We start from the raw sequence: 22460 nt of genomic DNA on the forward strand, positions 1-22460 counted from the left end.
TTGTCCTCCAGGAGCATATGTAGCACTTTCTAGCACCATGAAAGCTACTCAGTAGGGCTGAAGCTCACAGGCCTGTACCAATTGTGTTCTATGACTCAAGCATACAGCATCTTAAGCAACAGGGTCTCACCATCCAATTTTGGAAGCATCATCAAGAGCAATGGAAATAGCCTGTTATGTTTGGTGGCCAATGGGACCTCACTGGCCAACAACTCCAAAAGAAGTCACTCATACCTGGCACCTGTATTTTTTAGCCTCTGGTGTCTAGTTGGGGCATTGTTTCTGTGTGATAAAATACTTTCTTATTGCTTTCTATAAGATTTGGGATTTTGAGACAATAGATACTGCTGACATTATAGACGATACCGGATTGTTGGAGATAGAGCCCATCAATGAACTTCAAGTGGACAAGAATGTTAACATCTTCTCAATGATAAAGATGAATGAAATTGGAAATAACTTTTGGCTGGCTCAGGTATGTTACATTCTTCTGTTTTGCCTTTTTAATTGTACCAGGACATAAGCTTAAAATAGAAATAAAATTGATTGTTTGGACTTAGAACACTCCATGTTACAGCATTATGTGATTGCTTATTATGTGTTTATAATCTTATATAGAAGATATTTTGAACATATTTCAACCACACTATAATATATGTAAGCACTAGATGCTATTGTTGATCTTCATTTTAATGAGTCATGGAAATAATAATTTTAATTTGGTGAACATTAAAAATTATAAAATATTATTAGCTTTTTAATTTTTTAGGATGCCAACGGAGCCATATGGAAGCTTGACCTTAGCTTTTCAAATATTGTAAGTGCATATTTTCCTTATTTTCTCCTAAATGTTGTAGTAGAAATTCTTTGATATATTTCTTAAAAAATCTGCTTCATCTTTCTCCACATAGATCATTGTTTCTATAAAATAAAAAAGGGACTATGTCCTTATTCTTTGCATGTTTCCTAAATAGACGGAGTCCTCATTTATATTACCTCATGCGATCCTTACAGCTGCTCAGCTGAGCCAGCAGGAAGACCTGGGAGCTAGCATTTGATGGGATCAGTGTAAAATTAGTCATTAACTTCAGAGCCAAGACGCCATCTGGTTTTCCTAATGCCCACGTCCAGTGCTTTTACTAATCTGTCATACTTTAAAAATTTCTCTTAGAGTAACAAGACACATTATGTTATAGGGTTCTGTTTACATTTCTTTAAAGTTGACTTCACTTCTGTGCTTCTCTGTTTTTGATATCTGGTATGCTCTTTGTTTGTTCTCAGACCCAGGACCCAGAATGCCTCTTCTCTTTCCACTCTGGAGCCATTGAAGCCTTGGCTATTTCTCCTCTCACTTATCTCATGGCCACAACTTCCCTGGATTGTATGTATGAACTACCCTCCAAGCCTGGTGTGTGTGTGTGTGTGTGTGTGTGTGTGTGTGTGTGTGTGTGTGTGTGTGTGTATGCGTGCGCGCATTCATGTATATGTGCATGTGCTCTGGTGTGTGTGTATGTGGTAGCCACACATGTGTCTTCCTCCGTTGCATTCCAACCTATGTTTTGACACAGGGTCTCTCACTGAACCTTAAGTTCACCAAGTGGTTAGGCTAGCCAACCAATAAGTTCCAGGGACTCCCCTGTCTCTGCCTCCCCAGCTCCGGGGTTACAGGCTGCTTTTTCATGGATGCTGGGGATCCCAGTTAAAGTCCCCAGGTTTGTATGTCAGGCACTTCACTGTCAGCTATCACTCTAGTCTTGGAAATGGGAATTCTTAGTGAAAATATACCTGGTCGTGTTTGTATGTAAATTTAAAATATACGCTAATAAAAGTATTTGAATAGTCTTCCAAAAGAGAATCCCATTGAATGGAAGCAAGATGAATTTTGGAGTGGGAAGTATGCAGACAGCAGCAGACACAATTAGCGATTAGAACAAAGACATAATTATAAAGTATGAAAATGCCACTCATTTTTTTTAGTAACCATAGATATGTCCTTTCTCTTCTCATCACCTTTCTTTTCTCTTGACTTTGGGTATTCGTAATCTTGTAAACTGTGCAAAGGACCACTTTTTGTCATTCAACCACAACTCATGCCTTTTATCAAACTCTCAGAGCACCCATGGGTGGGAGAAAAAGAGGCTCTAAGGGAAGCGATAGAGAGGGTAACAGCACATGTGTGATGTGGAAGTAAAAGGACCGATGCTGGGGATAGGCGGAGACAGTGGGGATGGCCTAGGAGGTGGAGGAGAGCAGATGATGTCTGTGATGTGGCCAAAAGCAAACCAAAACTAAGTATGCATGACCATGCCACAAGGAAATCTGTTACTATGAATATTCATTTAAAAATAATTAAAAGGAAAAATAAATACAAATTGAAAGGGCTGTTAGGCTATCAGTTGATCTGAGTTATGGCATTTAATCCTGTAATATGTACTATGTAAAAAGTGAGCTAAGATTGTTTAAAGAAATTGTATGTTTATAATTTGTTTCTTTTGAAACTTTTTCCCCTGTAGGTTCTGTTCGTGTCTATGATTTTGCTAGCAAAACTCCTTTGGTTCAAACGAAATTCAAACAAGGAGGTACTTCCATTACTTGGGTACCCCTAACAGTAAGTCTGTTGTTTTAATCCAATTCTTCCAGAAACACTGGAAAATGTACTGCATCAGAGATACTTGGTAGAGATGTAGTTATTTCCTAGCTCAGAATTTTAGAAGTATAAATAATTCAAGTTAGTTTCTTTTACCTAGAACATTGCAGACACCCTCATGATTTCACTGTCAAGGGTTAATTTTTAAAACGAGGATCTATTTTTAGGCCACCAATGGCATAGTTATAGCTGTTTTGCAAAGTAACCATGCAACTGAACTTGAGGCATCTTCTGTCCATGCAACTATGCCTTTTAAGCATCAAGGGACTATTTTCAGAGTGACTCATTCTTATTACTTGGGGATGAAACCACAGAGAAAATGTTCCCGGCATGCCACAGGTCTGATTTTCCATTATCGTGTGGATAAAGACTACTTTCAGTGTATCCTGTAAGACATTCTGTGTCCTGGTATCTTCTGTCTCTACCTCCAGGTCTTATGGTAGCATGGCTCCTTCACTCTAGTCTGCTCTCATCAGGCTGAATTTTCCTTGAATTCTACTTTCTCCTGACACTGGACCCTTGCACAGGCTCTGTCCAGTCTCACGGGTTCTTATTCTGTCTTCTTGTATCTAGTTAGTTCTTGACTGAGCACCTGTCGGATCTCAGCTCCGCCACTTTTGCCTTAGAGGAGTCCTCAATCTAGGTTGGCTTTATGTGATAAATGCTCTAAGTGGCTATGTTTCTGTGCTTTGGCACCTATGTTAGCTCCTATTTTATACTCATCTACATGCTAATGTCTATTTGTGTTCACCCCAAACTGCTGGTGACAGGTGCCCTTTGCACAGGAGGCAGGCACAGTGTTAGTGTTTGCTCATTGGAAGCTTGAATTGCTTACCCTGCTTGTGGTTATAACAGATACATGCCCTGGAATTGATGGAGGTTGCCATAACATGAAACCAAGAGTTGAAAAGGGAAGCCAATGCTAAGTTACCCAAATGGAAACAAGATGTGGACTTGTATGTGTGTGCGCGCACTTGAGCACTGAGAATTTCTTAACTAAATCTAGCCCCCCCCCTTTGATTGTTTCCCAAGGTGAGCCTCTCTGCAGCACAGATTATCATAGGATTCCAGGATGGTGTTGTCCGGATTCTGGAACTTTATGATCCAAAAGGACTTACACTTTTTGCAGGACGGAAGAAAAACTTAGAAGCTGAGTTACATTTGAAACATGTCTTCAAACCCCACACAGCTGAAGTCACAGCTTTAGCTTATGAACGTGAAGGGGAGATCCTAGCCACTGGGGTAAGTGGAGATTCTCTCTCATTTCCTATTGGAATTCCACACTTACCTTCCCTTGTAAATCCACCTACTCCATTGTGACTTATTGACCAAAATTAATTCACATTTTGCTTTCTTTTTTTTTCTAGTACAGTCTGTATCATATTACATAAGAATAGTCTCATAAATGAAGTTTTAATGCGTATTTTAAATGACTAGAAAATTCCTGTTGGGAGTCACGTTGCATGAATTACTTACAATCACTACTTTATAACATCAGTGTGTTCTTAAGCAGGGCTGCCTTAGGTGAGGTTTATAAAGTTCAGTGAGAGAGCTCTTATGTAGCACGTAGCAGGCTCTACTTTCATCCTTCATACCCCACTAAAAGCAAACCACAACAAAAGGCTGCCTCAGATAAAGGAAACAACCAGATAATCTACAGGAAGTAAGAGGTGAGCAGATGCACTGTGGAATTATTTTAGAAATTAAATATATATAGATATATCCACATATGTATATGTAAACATGTATATATACATACATACACACATGTATATATACATATACACATATATAATCACATTTCTAAAAGTATGAATTGAAACACTTGGAAAAATGAATCAAACATTTGAAATCATATATATGAAGTCATATATATATATATATATACACACACACATACATATATATGTAACATTAATCTGGGGTGTATGACCATTGTGTTTATAAGTGTGAATAAGATAGACTATGTGGTGTTAAATCTTTGAGCTCTATGAGATTGATGTCATAGTAATATATGTTGGGTGTGTGTGTCTCTTTTTTTCCCCCTAGAGTAAAGATAATACTGTCTTCTTTTTTGATGTGGAAAAAGATTACAAGCCAATTGGTTATTTTAATACTCCCGGGCCTGTCTGCCAGCTGATGTGGTCCCCGGCCAATTATGTAAGTCATTAGCATTTGTCCTCAAGATTAAATTTCAGTGTCTTGGAGCTAGAGCCCTGCCCCCACCCCCACCCCCTTGGGTGGCATTTTCTTCATTCCTATTTGGCAAAAACCTATCCCTGAGCTGCCCCAGCTAATTTTCCTAAATTGCCACCAGTGTCATCCGAAGACTATGTCAAGGAGGATTACTAGCTCCCCAGAATATAGGGATTTAAATGAGTTCTCTGCAGCCCTTGGGATGGCTCTTACCAGTGCCTTCTCCCACACAAGATGAGCGCCTTCAAACCTCAAAGCTTCATTCCTCCCTGACTGTTGCACTCAGCACCACTTCCCAGAGAGGCCAGGGCCTTCTCCCTACCAGATGAGTCTCTCTTGCTTCTGTCTCCCTCCTCTTCTGCCTTTTACCACAGAGGCGCTCCCCCACTTCCTCCCTAGTGGCCATTCTGCCTCTTGTCCTTTGGAGTAGACTCCCTCAGGCTGGCTTCTCTTCAATCTTTTACATTATCCCTCTCACTTTTCTGGCACACACATTCACCCTTTTGTGATGCTCACTGGGTAGTCTCTACCACTTAACAGAAAGTAAATATCCGTGATCTGTCCTTCTACAGCTACCTCTTCCCCCCCCCCCCATCTCCCTTCTCAGCAGCTCTGACTGTCCCCAGGACACGTTGCCTTCCACATTCACTCCATCCTGCTGTGGCTCCTGCCTGTCTTCTAGTTCCGAGGTTCCACCAGGCAGTTCTGCTGAAGGCACTATTAATACCCACCTGATATTTGATTCTTATCTTGCTTGATACTGTAGCGTCCTTTGACCCCATTGACCTTTCCTTCCATTTTGAAGCATCCTCTTCCTCCAATGTTAGTGCCTTTCTGCTCCCAGCTCTTGCATCTGGTCAGTCTTTCCATCCAGTCAGCAGGCATTAAATCCCTTAATGCCTCGCCCTGTCTCTCCTTCCTCCTGCGATTTTGCTCTAGGTGATGCTTTACGAGCTCGTCATTGTTCTAAAGTTCAAATGTGCCACGGGACACTTGCCACAGTGTCTCCTTTTTACACACAGTGCTCACACACACCTCAAATCATAAGTATATTTTATTCATCTACTCCTTCAAGCTAGATGCCACTTTTTCAGGAAATCGCCCACAACTGTGCAGCTCTTGTGGCCTCTTGGCAGGACTTTGGCAATTGCAATTTATATTAATCTGTGTGAATTGGTCACTGACATGCTCTCCCTTTGGAATCAAATGCCATAATGGAAATGAGAATAGCAGCTTTTTTTTTTTAAAAAAAACAATTCCATCTCTAGTAAGTTACAGAATGCTAAGTATATGGTAGATAAATAGCAAACTATGCCAAGATAGGGATTTCCCAGATATAGTTTGGGGCAAAAGAAAGTTCTATGCTGGACAGATAAATCTGGGATCTGTTTTATGGAAGTGGAAGTCAATGTTTAAGACTTCTGGAAGCACACTTATGGAGAGAGAAGAGAATTGGAAAGAAAACAAAGACTTTGAGAACATCTGCATTTAAATCAACTTAGGAAGACAGAGGATGGTTGTCAAGGGCTGGGAAGTCATTCATACCACAGACTTCCTCAGCATTTCTAATTAGAACTTTCTGCCTTTAAGCTAACAGATTTCACAACCATGTATTGGGCTAAGGAATAAGTTATGATACCTTTAAAGGAAACAAATATAAGTCTAACATTAGTAATTAGGGTTAGTGATTAATAATAAATGATAATAATTAAGCTAATGTTATGATAATCATTAGTAACTAGAATTATCACTAATAACTACAGTGGTGTATTGTTTTTTAAAAAGATCACTATATTTTTTCCAGGCTTGTTATTTTTTTGAACTTGTAAAAATATGCCTACATGTAAATGATATGCTTGATGTTTCTTTTCTAGCCTGAGAGCACCTTAATGACGGTCTGTGAGAATGGTTATATTCTTGAATGTCCAATCCCAACCATTAAGGATGTTGATGATCATGATGTTGTCTCCTATGAAATCAAAGGCTTGCTCCTCAAATGTTTCCATTTCTCAAGTGTCAAGTCTAAGATTCTGGTATGAGATGTTCTTCAAACATTATCTCCCTTTTCTTTTATTTGAATATGTAATATTCTATTTGAAATTCTGGGAGAATACAAATAAAATGAACTAAAACCGACCCTGGCCTGAAGGAGTTTACACGCTAGGAGGAAGGTGGACAACTGTAGTAGGAAGCAATAACGGATAGATAACTAGAACCCTAGTACAAAGAAAGGAACTTCAGGGTGTGGCAGGACTGATGTTGCTGATGGAGGGATGAGGGTTTCAAAAATGGATAACTGGAAGTGATAATCAATGCTCATCCTGGAAGTGACAGTCAATACTCAGAGGATGGGAAGAAGCTTGAGAGAATGAGAGGAAGAGAGAGGGAATATGCTGGGAGAACCCTGGAGAGGCCACCATTTAGACACTTCTCAGTGTTTTCAGGAGGGGAAGAATGGCCAGTGAAATGGCCTCATGCAGTGTGTAGCAGATGTAACAGGACTAGAGTGAAGGTCTCTTTAGATGCCAATCAAGCTACACCAGTTTGAGCCACTGTGATGCTTTGTGAAGAGATGATTAGTGTGAAGAAAGCATATACGTTGGGAAGCTAGTTCTGAGGGGTAAATAGGACGTAGGGCTACTGGTGCTGGGGTACTCTACATTGGACAGTTGTTGAGATTGAGTGGCTACATCACAAATTTCCTCACTGCCTATTTTAGTCCACATGGTTCCTGGGTTGACAGTGACAGGCTTTGAGAAAACATAGCACTTTCCTTCCCTTATAGGAAGAATGACCAAAATGATTTCAATACAACGGGTATCAAGAGATTAAGAAGAAATGATGCTCATCACAAAGATTTGAATTTTAATGATACAAATGTATCCCCAAAGGGTAGTTATGTGTAAATGGTATCGTATTCAAGCTGTGGATTTTTCTAGAAACCATGACTTCCTTCTTCCTTCTACAATTTTTTGTCATGATCAGCCATAGAATAACACACGTTAAAAATGTCTATTATCTTTTTAAAAAGAGATTAATGGAAATTGAAAGGAGAGAAAAACAGAGGGAGCTGAAGGAGAAGGAGAAGGAAGCAAGGAGGAGGAAGCTCGCAGAGCAGAGGGAAGCGTTTGGAGAGGAGGAGTTACTGGAGGAGGGCAATGGTGAAGAGGAAGAGGAAGAGGAGCCTCTGCCTGAGATCTTCATCCCACCAACCCCCTCTCCCATCCTCCGTGCCTTTTACTCAGGGCCAGGGAGGTTCTGGGTGTCACTGGTGAGTGAAAATCCAAGACTTTTACCTCAGCCCTTGTCCAGTTCTGCTTATGGTCACTGTCTTTCACCAATTTGTGTGTTGAGAATGTAATTATTGATGTAGCTGTGGGTTTTAATGTAAGTTACAGGTTTTTTTTTTTAATATCATCTTAGCATCTCTTTTAAATATGTCTACCTTTTGTATCTGAACTTCAAACTCACCTGCTCAGGAATACCAAAGTGGGGGAAAATTTAAGAGCAGATAGTCAAAGGTTAAAGGGGCCCTCTACCCGAATCTGGTTTTTGTTGTTGTTTTCATTTTTTTGTTTGAAAACAACAGCTTTTGTGGCAGGACTGTGCAATGTCACTCTGCTAACACCTAATCTATGCTGTGTGGCCTAGGAGAGACTAGGAATCTGTGCGTTTTCAAGTGGCCTCATTCCACTCCAAACACAATAAGGAAGAATAATGGATGTTACAAAGATTGATATAAGGCAGTGTCACAATGTGTATGGAAGGTTGTATGTCCTACACTTACATACCAAATAGTCTTACCATGAAGCATTTTCTCAATATATTGCAAAACAAGATTTTCTTCACTATAGATATTACAGTTTTCACTTCTGAATGCACTTGCGCGTGCCCCTCCCCCCACACGTTCATGCTTTTCTCCTCCCAGATTATATGGGAAGATTATTACTAATTCATACTTGGTCCTAGCCTCTTAAAACCTAGGCATGGAGCTCTTAACTGAAATCCCCAACTTCAATTAAGCAATACAAAGTGGATCTAGCATCTCCGACAAGCTGGGTCCATAGTCCATGCTCTGAGGCTCTATGCCCCATCATGAGATGAAGCGCAGATCACAGAGGTAGCGTTCACCTTGCTTGATCCAGCCACGTACTGCTCTACCCATAGCCAAGCAGATGCCTTAGAAAAGCTGGCTGAATTGGGAAGTCATGTCTCCCGTCTTTAAATCAGGCCTCATATTGTTGGTCAATTCTTCTGCCCAGTTATGTTTATTTTATAGATTATTATTTCAATTTCCTCTCCCCACACACATTTTGCAACTTGCCCATCTCTCCAGACACTCATATTTCACAGAGAAAATAAAGGCAGTCAGATGGAATTTCCCCATCTTTTCCCATCTCTAGAACCCTGCAGAGGTCTATCTGTGCTCTGCTTTGCCTGTTGCTTAGCAGTTTGCCCAGGGCAGCAGTATTCCAAAAGGCCTCTTGGGGCTGTTCCTTCTCTTTCAAGCTCTATGTGACTTTTTTCTTTCTTTCTTTCTTTCTTTCTTTCTTTCTTTTTTTTTTTTTTTTTTTTTTTTTGTGGGGTGAGGGGGAAGTTTTCGTTCTTTTAAATTTATTAATTAAACTCAGTTTTAAATTTAATTTTACATTCCAACCAAAGTTCTCCCTTCCACCCCTCCTCCCGCTGCCCCCTCCCCCACAATGTGATTTTGCTTCTGAAACAAACTACTTAATATGTATTATCGCCTCCCATCTTTTAAAACTCAATTCATAACCACCAGCACAGGAAGTTCCTGTGATTTCTGAGCCCTCCTCCACTGTTCCTTTAGAGGAAACCCTGAAAACATTGTCTGCAGCCATCGAGTGTTCTTCCCCTCTTAATTGATCTTCAGCCAATTCCATTTGGGGTTTTATCACCATCTCTTCATTTCTCCAATGACTTCTCCATTGTCAGGCTCAGTGGTCACTTCTCTGTGCATTTGATCTGTTCACCTGTTGACTCTTCCTCCTCCTTAAAATGCTTTGCTTTCTTGACCTGGCTTCCAATACATCATCATGGCCACCATTGTTATTTTGTGGTGCTGGGATTGAACCCAGAGCCTCATGCATGCTAGATATACCCTCTACCACCAAGCTGCATTCCCACCTTCTCTTGGCTTCCAGAATCACACACACACACACACACACACACACACACACACACACACACACACACACACACAGAGAGAGAGAGAGAGAGAGAGAGAGAGAGAGAGAGAGAGAGAGAGAGAGAGAGAGTGGAGAAGTTTCAGGGAGGTAGTAGTGAATGGATATGAACAGAATACACTATATAAATGCATGAAGTTTTCAAAGAATAACTTAAATTTTTAAAAGAAAACCTGGAATGATATGTTCCTCAGGTACTTGCACACATGGGGAATACATTCTTGCAGACACCCACACGTGCACATATAAATTATATAAGCACAAGAAAATAAAAGGAATCAAAAATTTGATAGCATGACATAACAGAAACTAAACACAATGAGAATTACAAGCTAGTAGCAACTCCTGCTAAAACTATTTCAAACATAGGGGAAAGACTTTAATAGATTATTCTCCAAAGAAAAAAGTACAAATGTCCAAGGACCACATGGAAAGACACTCCACACCACCAGTCAAAGGCCACAGCGGGATGCCTTCTACCTTATCTCCCTTCCCATGTCATGTCCTTTTTTTTAAAAAAAAAAAATTGTTATTGATAAACCCTAAATCCATCTAGTGCTGCCCATTTCCACATGGACATGGACATGGACCCATGAGCAACTTAACATGAACCTACCGACAAAGTCTCCATTCCCCAGCAACCAGATATTGCCAAAAGCTCCTCTGCCAAGGGTGAGGCCTTGGGGACCCCTCTTCCATCCATGATGGAATTTTGACTGGCTTGGCCTTGTGCAGGTTTTGTGTAGGTGACTTAAACACAGTTTCTGTGAGCTGATGTCATTTCCAGAAGTCAACATTTCACAACTCCCCTTATCTTCCAGCTCTTACATTGTCTCTGCCTCTTCTTCCTCAATGTTCACTGAACCTTGGATCTACAGGAGGTTGCTATAGATGAGTTATCCACATTTGAACATACATAATTATTTGAGCACACCTACTACCCATTGCAAAAACAGCTTCTCTGAGCAAAGCAGAAAGTAGTTCAAACCTCTGGGCATAAACAAATATCTAGAAAGCAGTTTGACAACTTGACCATGTAGCAAATTAACAACAGTTCCCACCCCTGACACCATCTCTATCATCCCCATATCAGTGGCACTCTGGGATTTTAATGGAGTCCAGTGGAAAGTATATTTATAACACCCCCTTCTCTTTGAAATGGAAAGAGCTGGCCTTGCAATATGCCCAAGAAACCGTAGGTAGATCTGTTCAGCTTCTTTGCCTCTGATCTCCCACTTGATCTCTTCAGGCAGAAAAACAGCACAGCCTGGCTTACTCTTGAGTTTCTTTCCAGTTTAGGCCTTACAGCTGGTGGCTCCCAGTGCTTTCAAACATGGGTTGTGTGTGTGGTTTTTGTTTTTGTTTTTCTGGTTATCCCCAGTGGGCAAGAGTAGCTGAAACAATTCTGTCTGCCACTGGCCAGAGTGAAAACTTAGCCTCCTTATTTTTCAGACTGATCATTTTGTTACGTTTTCCTTGTTATTTACTCATTTATCTCATACATTGATGCCCAGAGCATTTCATTCACTTCCTTTATTAAAGGTCCCATCCATATAGAGAAAGAAGACAGGTTAAAACTGTGTCAATGCTACAAATGCTTAGTAGTCTTCTCCTTATGTAGTGAGATATATATTTCCCTAAATTGTCTTTCCTGGAAAATTAGTAGTGCTTAATGTTACCCCAAACTGATCTACAAAGCCTATTGTTTTTAAATACTGTTTATGCAGAATACCATTTCAAGTCATAAAATACAGTTCATTAGATACTCACAGGTGAAATCTCTCACATGCTGACTTCTGAGTAGAAATTAATTATCACCATAATTACATATTAGTGGGATATGGGGACACTTACAGAAATAATACCTGCCTTTAACCATCCAAATCATGTAGCAGAGGACGTGTTACAGCATTGTTTTGTGTTTTAAATTGGAAATGATCTTAAACTCCTCAGGGAATTGGCTGTGTACCATGTTCACAAACAACCTTTGTGCTTTCTATCTTCCAGGGCAGCTATGATTCTGGTTTTCTATATCACTGTCAGTTTCCCCCACTTTCCAGTGCCAGTGACTTCCAAGAACAGGAAGATGAACCATTTGATTTCCGTGTTCTTGAGGACACAGAGGACAACCCCATCCAAACATTCACTTTCAGGTGAAGAGAACTTTAAAAAAGGATTTTAGTGTCTTTGTGGATCCTGGATGTCTTGGTTTCTTTTCCTGCTGCTGTAACACACCCAGACAAAACACCACAGGAGAAAGGATCGATTTTAGGTCCCATCCGAGGTACAGTCCATCAAGGCTGGGACATCAGACAGCAGGATCACATTATGCCTCAGGTCAGAAGGAGAGAGCCATGTATATAAACTTGTGTTCAGCCTACTTTCCTCATACACTCCAGAATCCCCTGCCATGGCAATGGCCTAACCCATAATTAAGCGGAGTTTTCCCCTTAGCAATTACAATAATAAAGATAATCCCTTTCAGGCATTCTTTCAAGCAGACAACAGGAACCATCGTAAATGGAATTGTCACTTTTTAAAGATCTGTTCACGTGAAGGGAAACACACATGGTACCTGGTTAAGTTAATCGAATGAGCAAATAGAGTTAAAGCTAGCCTAGTCTTGAAATTGTATTTAAACCCTACAGGTTTTGTTTGTGCTGAATATTGTATCACAGTACCTGTTTATCACATGGATCTATGTCCATTTATGTACAAAGACGTGATTGTGTGGTAAGCAAACAAAGGACCAGGTTTACAATGATTCTGAAGCAATGATAAATTGGACTGCTCTCCATTTAATAATCAAGAACTAAGCACAAATGCCAGTCATTGTTTTGAGGACTGGAGACTAGCTCCAATGTTCAGATCGGCTCTCCCTCCCTATCTTTTCTTGTTAGCTCAGTACAGCTACTGTGACGGAACCACCTCATAATATGTGGTTTACAGCAGAAACTTATATTCTCATAGTCTGGAGACTTGAGCTCGAAGTTCAAGGTATTGACAAATGCAGTTTCTCATGAAGTCTGTCTGTGGCTTTCTCGTATCTGTCATGTTTCTGTGCCCTCATCCTGTCTTTCCTATGTGCAAGGTATCCCTAGTGTCACTCTGTGACGTTGTTTACAAGGACACCAGCCAGACTGGATTAGGATTTATTCTTATGCTTAATTACCTCTTTAAAAGTCCTTAACTTGCAATATAGTTACACTCTGGGGTATTGGATTTAAGCAATTGCATTTGATGGCACACAACTTAGTTCTTAGCATTTAAAATTAAACATTATTTGGCTGGTGGTATGGCTCAGTGCTAAAGGTACCACAGGCCAAGCTTGATGAGCAGAGTCTAATCCATGGGACCCACATTAGTGAAGAGAAAATCAACTCCCACTAGTTGTTCTCTGACCTTCACAAACTGTCTAAATATGCTGTGTCCTGTCTGGCTTGAGTCTTAAAACCCTGGTAGGAGATGGCAAAGGAATGAAGAAAGGACAGACACATAGATACACATACCCTGAAGATGGAGTCAGGAGGGGTTATCTAATGCTACCACTACCCTGCAGACTGGGGGCATCAGCATGTTTACTAGGTATAACACTGAAATAGGGCTTGGCTCACCTTGGTAGGAGGTCTCTACTGGCTAGCAGCCTCTAGCTATAAACACCTGGGGGAAAGAAGCCACGGGACTAGTGTTTTGAACACACGGATCAGTTCCTCATACATTCTCATCCTCAAACCCCAAAGAAAGCTTTGTCATTCATCTTGAGCCTGGTCAGTGTGGATAAGGGCTTTGCCAATTTCCCATGCTTCAGTTGGCCTTGTGGTCCTCATCAGGCCATGCCAAATACACATTATCTCAGGACCTCACTTATTCAGGGTTCCCTCTGCTCCCTACATAAATAGGTAAATAATTAAAGATTATTTCCCAGTTTATATACATTTTTTTGTCTCATAGTTCTAACCAGATGATGATGTTCTGTGGAATGAGAAACGGAGCAATTCGAGTGTATGTCCTCAGACAGAGTGACCCCTTCTTGACCAGTTTGCATGACTACTGGCATTTCAACGTGCATGACAATGATTATGGATGTATTAAAAGCATCTCTGTCAGTTTTGATAGCCAGTACTTGGTCACTGCTGGGGCAGATGGTAATATCTTTGTGTTCAACATTTTTTCTCAATTTATGGTTGAAAAACAGACCAAAGCCAAAGTGCCACCTCCCAGGGTACGTAAACAGTTAACCAATTAATTAACTAGTAATAATAGTGGACTTTAAAATAAAGTGATGATGTGGTGTTAAAGTCTTTAAATATTGAAAATAATTTAGACATATTAACATTATAATATAATCTTATTGGCAATAATCTATAATATCTGTAACTTATACTTTATAATCTAGTATTCCCACAGTGTTACTGTTGTTTCTGTATCAAATATTAATGGTACTGAATTATTATTATTATTAAAGTTATACAGCTTCCTACTGCATCACGTTTTCTTTATCAAACACTCTCTTAGCCAATGTTTCTTTTTTCTTGTTTTCTTCAAAATAAGGCAATATTTCTCAGGTCTGTAGTTTCTTTTTCCATTATTTACTTCTTAATATACTCTGATACACTTCTAGAATTTTCAATAGTGCCGTCAACTTTCTTTAGCATATTAATTAGAGTTGTCCTGGAGTCGATTTTTAAAACTTCCCTATGATATCTTTTGTCATTCTGTTTCATTGGTCTCCTGAATTTTTTTTCAATCAAATCTTGTCCTTCTTGCATGCCTAGGTATTTTTCCTTTATTGAGCCCTAGACATTTTATGTGATTCTGGGTGTGTTACATTTACCTCCTGAAGATTTATCTTTGCTTCTAGAAAGCAGGTAACAAGCCTAAACCACTCTATCCAGTCATTAGTGAGATATGATTTTTAACCAGGCTCTACTTCCTGAGAAGACTGTTTCCAGTTTATTCATATACCTAGAACGTGTCATTTCAGGATTTCTTTTTGAAAGATTTAAGTGTTCTTTGAAACCTTCATGCACTTCTATAATGTATCTGTTCATATCCATTCACTACTACCTCCCTGAAACTCCCCCATTGTCCTCCACTCTACCCCCTTCCCACATCATGTCCTTTTAAAACAAATATTGTTATCAGTCAACTCCTAAATCCACCTGGTGCTGCCCATATCTACATGGATGTGGGGACTGGGCAACCAATTTCACAAAGGAGAGTGAGTCTCCCCTTCCCTCATGGCAGCCAGGCATTGCCAGTACCTCTCTGCCAAGGGCGAGGCCTTGGGGACCCCCCCCTCCATCCAGGATGGAATTTTGACTGGCTTGGCCTTGTGCAGGTTTTGTGTAGGTGACCTAATCACAGTTGTTGCGAGCTGATGTTTTGCCTCTCCTTACAGTTTGGGATTGAATCAGAGCCCGTTCCAGAAGACATTGAAGATCCCAAAGCCTACAGGTTTGAAACATTTTGATAACTACTGATCAGGGCTGGGATTTTAGCAAACTGACATGTTACAGCAGCTGACCAAGGCAAATGCACTTCCAAGTTATTGAGTGCTAATTGTCTCTTACACCTTTTCTGTCACTGAGATGCTTGTTGCTTTACATTTTTGCTTTCAGTATTGAGAACGCCAGGAGGAAAAGGGAGTATGACAAGCTAATGAAGGAAGTAGAAGAAATAAAAGCCGCGAAGAGAGAGCAAATCAAAGCTTTGAGGAATGAATTTTGGAAACTGTTAGAAATGAATAAAGAATTACCGGTGCATATGCAGTTTCAGCGGACAGTGAGTCTGAATGATTGGTTTTTATTTCTGGGTTAGGACTATTTTGTTGGTAACAACGAATGCAGAGAAATCCTTTGTCCTAGCTAGCTTTCATTGTCAACTAAACACAGCCCAGAGTTACCTGAGGAATTTCCCAGATCAGACTGGTTTGTGATACATGTGTCGCGGGCGGCATTCATTGTCTTGATGTAGATTGATGTAAGAGAACCCCGCCCACTGTAGCCAGGCACCACCATCCCTTAGGCTATGTGAGAAAGCTGGCTGAGTGTGAGGTAAAGAGCCAGCAGTAATCAACATTCCCCTGTGTCCTGCTTTGCCTCCTGCTTAAGTTCCTGCCCTGACTAAGAACCTGTGACCTGTGACATGGAAGTGTAACCCAAATAATCCTGTTCCTCCCCCAAGTTGCTTTTGGTTGTGGTGTTTGTCAAAGAGACAGGAAAGAAATTGGGACATTGTCATTAAGTCTTCTCTTGCCTGGCCAGTCAATGTATTTGCATCACCTCAAGAGCTGTAACACTTGACACAGTTGGGATGGAAGCCAATGCACCTCTTCAACACAAAGTTGATTGCTGGACTTGGCTACCTCTGTGATGTACTTTTTTTAAATTATTATTCAGTAATAAGATAAAACAAAAACACAGGTTGGAACCTGACTTATCTTTTGTGAAGGTACAGGTAGAGTTTGATTCCATCATTTCATTTTTTAATAATTCATTAACTCTATGGGAAAGCAGTGCCTGGGCCAAGTCACAAAGCATCTAAAAGACAACAGTTTAACACAGTTTAACTTAGCTACAAGAACAAACACAGAAGTGTTCAAGCCAATTTTATATTCATTATTTCTTTTGTGACTGTCCTGTAAAACTCAATATACCTGCTGATAATTGGGCTATGTTTTTTTCATTCTTTGAAAGTTTTATCTATTGTATATTACATGCAAGTGTTGGCTTGCATGTATATATGTGCAATGTGTGCATGCCTAGTGTCCATGGAGGCCATAAGAGGGTTTCAGCTCCCTAGAACTGAAGTTACAGATGCTTGTGAGTTAAAATGTGGGTGCTAGGAACCAAATCCAGGTTCTCTGCAAGAGCAGCAAGCGCTCTTAACCACTGAGCAATCTCTCCAGCCCCTTTTATTTTCTTAACTATTTCCTAAATAGAATGATTATTGAGAGTCTAACAAAGAGGCTAAAGAGATGTCTTAGTCAATACAAGAATTTGAGTTCAAGCCCCAATAGTCTCAAAAAAAAAAAAAAACAAAAAAAAAAAAAAAAAAAAAAAAAAAAAAACAGGCATGGTGGAGCAAGTTTATAATTGCCAGCACTTGGTGGATAGAGATGGACACACCCACCTGGGGCTTGCTGCGTGATCAGCCTAGCCTCACTGGCAAGCTCCAAGTCCCAGTGAGAGACTGTCTCAAGAAATAAAGTGGATAACTTTTCTGGAATGACACCTGGCTTTCACAGATACATGTAGGTACATGTACACACACACACACACACACACACACACACAAATTTAAAAACAAAGGAAGGGCCTTTTGGATAAACAATCAACTTCTCTTCAGGATTTCAATATCGATGCCACAATTCATGCTGAAATCAATAAGACAACAATTTCCAAAATTCAGGAAGTGGAGAAGGAACTAGCTTGGGAAAAGCAGAAATATGAACTGGGCCTGAAGAAGCTCCAGAACAGGTATGTCTTTCCTGCAAGTTAAGATTTTACAAAGCACACTTTTGAATAGATGCCTGCGAGGTGCCTAGGCGAACTGTCTTACGAAGTACCCAGTGAGCAAGTGGACACCACAAGCAGCCTTCCTGTGGTGGCTGGGGTTTCCTGGGCTGAATGCTCACTCATTCGAGTTACATGTTGGGAATTTGGGGGACAATTATATTTTTAAAATTTACATAATAAATACTAGTTTCTATTTTGATAAAGTATTTGTTTTATGACAAGTTAAACCATGAACATGAAAGCATACATGTTTTAAAATCAGAACTCAAACATGGCTAGAAGACTTAGAGTAAAAGATAGCACACTCCTGTGTGATCGCCTCCAAGTGCCAGTTCAGCTTCCCAGAAGAAACAGCTCTTTTGCTTTTTTTATTGAAATTTGATTTATAGATAGTGAAGCACATGCATCTTAATTGAACAGCCTAATACTTTCTTTAACACACACACACACACACACACACACATGATTCCCTTTGAGATAGGGAACATTTTTATCACTCCAGGCCCCTCATGGCTCCTTTCAGCTAATACCTTATCTCTGATAAAGAATTTTTATTGCCATAAGTCACTTTTATCTGTGAACTCCATATAAATGCAGTGCTAAGTATGATCTTTGCACCTAGATTCTTTCATGCATTTATGTCTAAGATTATCCACAATAATGTTCATGTAGCTGTCTTTCTTCTTATAGATTTATTTTAATTTCAGTGTGTGTGTGTGTGTGTGTGTGTGTGTGTGTGTGTGTGTGTAGACCAGTCGAGGGCACTGAATCCAGTGCAGTTGGTAGCTATGAGAGTTTGTGAGCTGCCCAACATGGGTGTTGAGAGCTCAGCTCCAGGTCTCTGTAAGAATAGCAAGTATTTTTAGCCACGCTCTGGCCTCAAACTTCAGCCATTCTGTTGACAGGCATTTGAGAACTACCCTTATTGTCAGCTTCCCATAGTCTGCTCATTTCATAGAAATTATGTACAAACAAATCTCTTTAGCATGTGCATATGAGCATACAACACCATAGGATTTAAGGAAACAAAATGTGTTTGAAATATCTCAGCGAAGTAAAAATTTATCACAACTTTGATAAATAAATGTTAGTTTTCCCCTGCTTTTTAGGTTAGAAATCTCTCACTAGCACACAGATATTTACATTTTATACAATTTATATATTCCTATAAAATTAATTCCTACATAATAATACAATTTGTTATGCAGAATGCATACAGCAGTAATTATAGATATTCAGTTTGTTATGATCTGCTTTCCAGCCAGTTGGAACTTAACTATAAATTTTTATTTACCACAGATTAGCAAAACTTGATGTCTTATTGTTTAATTATGGAATGTTTAGTACTTTCTCTAGAAGTATTTTTTATTTGTGCTTTAATCAAGCCCAGTCCAACTTTCATAGCACCCTAATGGCATAGATATGGTTAAATTTTGAGCACTGCATAAACATATTGGTGTAATATGTGATCATGGCAAAATGATCAAAATAATAACTAGTGAAAATACCTGTTCTGTTTTCGTTTCTTTTTCAGATTTCGCGATCCACTGGAAAGTGATATTGTTGTGGTGTATGCCATCCAGAGTGACCACCAGATAGCATCCTATAGACTGGTGAAGCCGTCAAAGTATTCCAAATTAAAACGACCAAGTCAGTCGGAGAGAAGAGCGAGCAAAATGGAGAGGTTTGAAAAGGAAGGTCCCGGAAGGAAGGAGAGCCTTAAAGATACAAGTGGGTGTCCGGATGACAAGAGGCTTTAAATCCATATTGCAAAGATTTCAAAACAGACTTTACTTTTCATAGGAAGGGACTTTGATCTTGCATTGGTGACTTGTGCTCAATTTGTCTTCACTCTATGATCTTCTGCCTTGCAAAATGTAATCTTGCAAGTCAGGGTGCAATAGCACAGCTGAGACTAGCTACAGTAGCCCTCCACCCATGCGCAGTGCTTGCTTTTGTTACTGTGTACGCGCTGCTAAAGCAATTCACCCTTGGCGGTGTTACTCTGACCGTGGATTGAGAACGTGGGATAAGGCAGCTTTCTTGCTTCAGATACCCAAGTAGCCTCAAATGTAGATTTCCCCAGAGTCTGTCCTCCTTCCCCCATATTCCTGGTTCCCACCACCCCAAAAATGTAGAGCAAAAAAAAAAAAAAAAATCAATGTTTGTTTTGACTTCTTTTTTTGAGACAGGGTTTCTCTGTATTGCTTTGGAGCCTGTCCTAGAACTCGAACTGTAGACCAGACTGGCCTTGAACTCACAGAGATCCGACTGCCTCTACCTACTGAGAGCTGGGATTAAAGGCCTGTGCCACCAACACCCGGCTTTTTAAGAAAATATTTATTTATTTATTGGCATACAGTATTCTGTATGCATGTTTTTCCTGAAGGCCAGAAGAGGACACCAGATCTCAGTGAGGCACCATGTGGTTGCTGGGAATTGAACTTAGGACCTCTGGACCCCTGGAAGGCTCTTAACCACTGAGCCTTCTCTCCAGCCCGACTTTTCTTTTCTCTTTTCTTTTCTTTTCTTTTTTTTTTTTTTTTTTTTTTTTTTTTTTTTTTTTGAGACAGGGTATTTTGTAGCTCCGACTGTCCTCTAACTTACTGGTAGCTGAGGCTAGCCTTGGACACCTGTTCCTTCTGCCTCTCCCTCCCTCCCAAGTTCTTCTGACTAATTTTTATTTCTTCTTTTATTCTTGAGAATTTCATACATGACTATAATGAACAACGATCCCTCACCCAATCATGTCTTAAAAATAACGTACTAAGTCCATTTTAGTGTTGCTCATATGTGTTTGCATATGGGGCTGTCCTACCAGAACATGAGAATTCTACAGTGGCCGTGCCCTCCTGAATAAAGAGCACTCTGTTTAATTAGCCACAGACCATTTCACTCAGTCGTACTTCAAACTTTATGTCAAATCAAGACTCTCTCAGTCCTGACTGCGATCTCACGGACACCCCTCTTCAGTTTTGTCAACCTGTCAGTGGCCCGTCATTACTTTTGCCATTCTGTAAGTAGTTGACATTGGTTTTATCTTGCCATTTTTTTTTTTTTTTTTTGTATTTGACTCTAAAATTTACTCAGCTGACATTTGATATTTTAAAAAATTAAAACCAGAGGATATTTTTTAAATGTATTTTAAAGTTTCTTTTATTTTTGAAATTATAATTACATCATTTCTCCCTTCCCTTTCCTCTCTCAAAACCCTCCCACATACCCCTCCTTGTTCACTTTCAAGCTCGTGGCCTCTTTGTTCATCAGTTGTTACATACACATATGCATGTATGTACATGTATGTGTATATGTTCATATATACATGAGTGCTGCAACCTCCTCAGTCTGTGTAATGTTACTTGTATGTGTGTTTTCAGGACTGACCTTCTGGTACTGACTAACCAATTGGTGTGCTCTTCCCAGGGGAAGACTATTTCTCTCACTCTTAGCAACCCTTAGTGGCCTGTAGTTTCTATGTAGACTTGAGGGCTTGTGGTTTTCCCCACTCACTTAGCATGCCTGTCATCCTTGTTCAGCCTGTGTAGGCAGTCATGATGCTGAGACTCTATGGGTGTGGCTTCCGACGTTCTTAGGAGACACAGCCTCAGAGCAAACTCCCTGATTGCTGTCTCTCACCGTCTTTCACCCCCCTCTTAGGAGTTGTACTGAAATTGGCTAACTTTTTAAATAAAAATGCTTAAGAGTACTCTTTGTGACTTAGAGCTCTATTCTGACTTTTCACAGTAGGAATAGTAGATAATGTAATGGTTACTCAACTTCAACATTTTTCACCCAGCCATTCTATTTTCCACTGTCAGGACAGTATTTTAAGAATTACATGAGATACTCAACATCTTACTGTAGACTAGGCCTTGGCTGTTGTGTAAGATAATGCAGGTATTCTGAGTATGATGACAGTCTATGGGCTAGATATAATAAATGCAAAATCAGCCATTTTCAATTTGCAGTGGTTTTATCGGGATGTGACCCTGGGTCAAAGGTCAAGGAGTATCTATGGCCAGGGGGCTGAATTCATGATGAGTTGATTTCATATTTGCTCTTGATCTTTTTGTGTGTGTATAAGTTGAAAACAACATTTGAGAGTTATTTTTCTTTCTCAGAAGTATTGAAAAAGTGATTCTTTGTACAGGCGGAGGTGCTAACCTACAAGAAGAATCAATCATAGAAAAAGGGAAGAAATATCGGCCTAGAACCCTGAGTGAAATTATGGTAGGAAATCAAATTGAGAAAACAAGGAAACTTATACAGAAAGCTGAACGGGCCCAGCTTAAGATTCTGCAGCGCAAGAAGGAGTGGGATGAGCTGTAAGTTATGCTTAACCCGTGCCCGTACCCTGCTAATCCATGGCCCACAAATGTCACTTTATACATTTTATCTCTGTTGACATGCTGGTTACTTTCAAATAGTAAATAAAAACTACAAACAGGACAGAGACGTGAAGGAGCAGTTGGCATCGCTCTGAAGTGGCCGTGCCTACGTTTTGCTGGCACTCCTGTAATCTTTAGTTTCTGCTTCAAAAAGTCTATTTTGTTAATACAGACAGAAGGTCTTTTAAAGATTCATAAATTCTTTTATGTCCCAATATCATAGAGAATGTGATGTCAGTTGTATCCAGATATGAGGCTGGCGAGTCATATAATAGTTGTAGGTTTCATGTCTTGAGGGACTTTTCATCTGGGTTCTATTAGGGCGGTACCATTCTTTCATTAAACTGATACTACACAAGAACTCACATATTTCCACACTTTTCCAGTGCTTGAGCTGCCTGGTGTTTTGATTGTAGGTCACCCTGAAGGATGTGAAATGAACATCTTGCTGTGGCTTGGATTTATATTTTCCTAGTGGTTAGCAATGATGGACTTTGTTGTT

General features: G+C 40.0%; 1 protein-coding gene across 1 annotated transcript in view; it reads left to right on the plus strand.

The window, feature by feature from the left end:
* Cfap44 (cilia and flagella associated protein 44) overlaps positions 1-22460 on the plus strand; it is a 68227-nt gene that overhangs the window by 13729 nt on the left and 32038 nt on the right. The window contains exons 9-23 of the mRNA XM_051191526.1: positions 320-475; positions 770-817; positions 1282-1381; positions 2514-2608; positions 3680-3889; positions 4697-4807; positions 6718-6876; positions 7875-8114; positions 12058-12203; positions 14002-14272; positions 15452-15507; positions 15672-15834; positions 17401-17531; positions 19105-19301; positions 21721-21895. Coding sequence (XP_051047483.1) covers positions 320-475; positions 770-817; positions 1282-1381; positions 2514-2608; positions 3680-3889; positions 4697-4807; positions 6718-6876; positions 7875-8114; positions 12058-12203; positions 14002-14272; positions 15452-15507; positions 15672-15834; positions 17401-17531; positions 19105-19301; positions 21721-21895 — 2258 coding nt within the window. The remainder of the gene's footprint in view (positions 1-319; positions 476-769; positions 818-1281; positions 1382-2513; positions 2609-3679; positions 3890-4696; positions 4808-6717; positions 6877-7874; positions 8115-12057; positions 12204-14001; positions 14273-15451; positions 15508-15671; positions 15835-17400; positions 17532-19104; positions 19302-21720; positions 21896-22460) is intronic.

Source organism: Phodopus roborovskii, unplaced genomic scaffold, assembly GCF_943737965.1.
Source record: "Phodopus roborovskii unplaced genomic scaffold, PHOROB, whole genome shotgun sequence".
Lineage (NCBI taxonomy): Eukaryota > Metazoa > Chordata > Mammalia > Rodentia > Cricetidae > Phodopus > Phodopus roborovskii.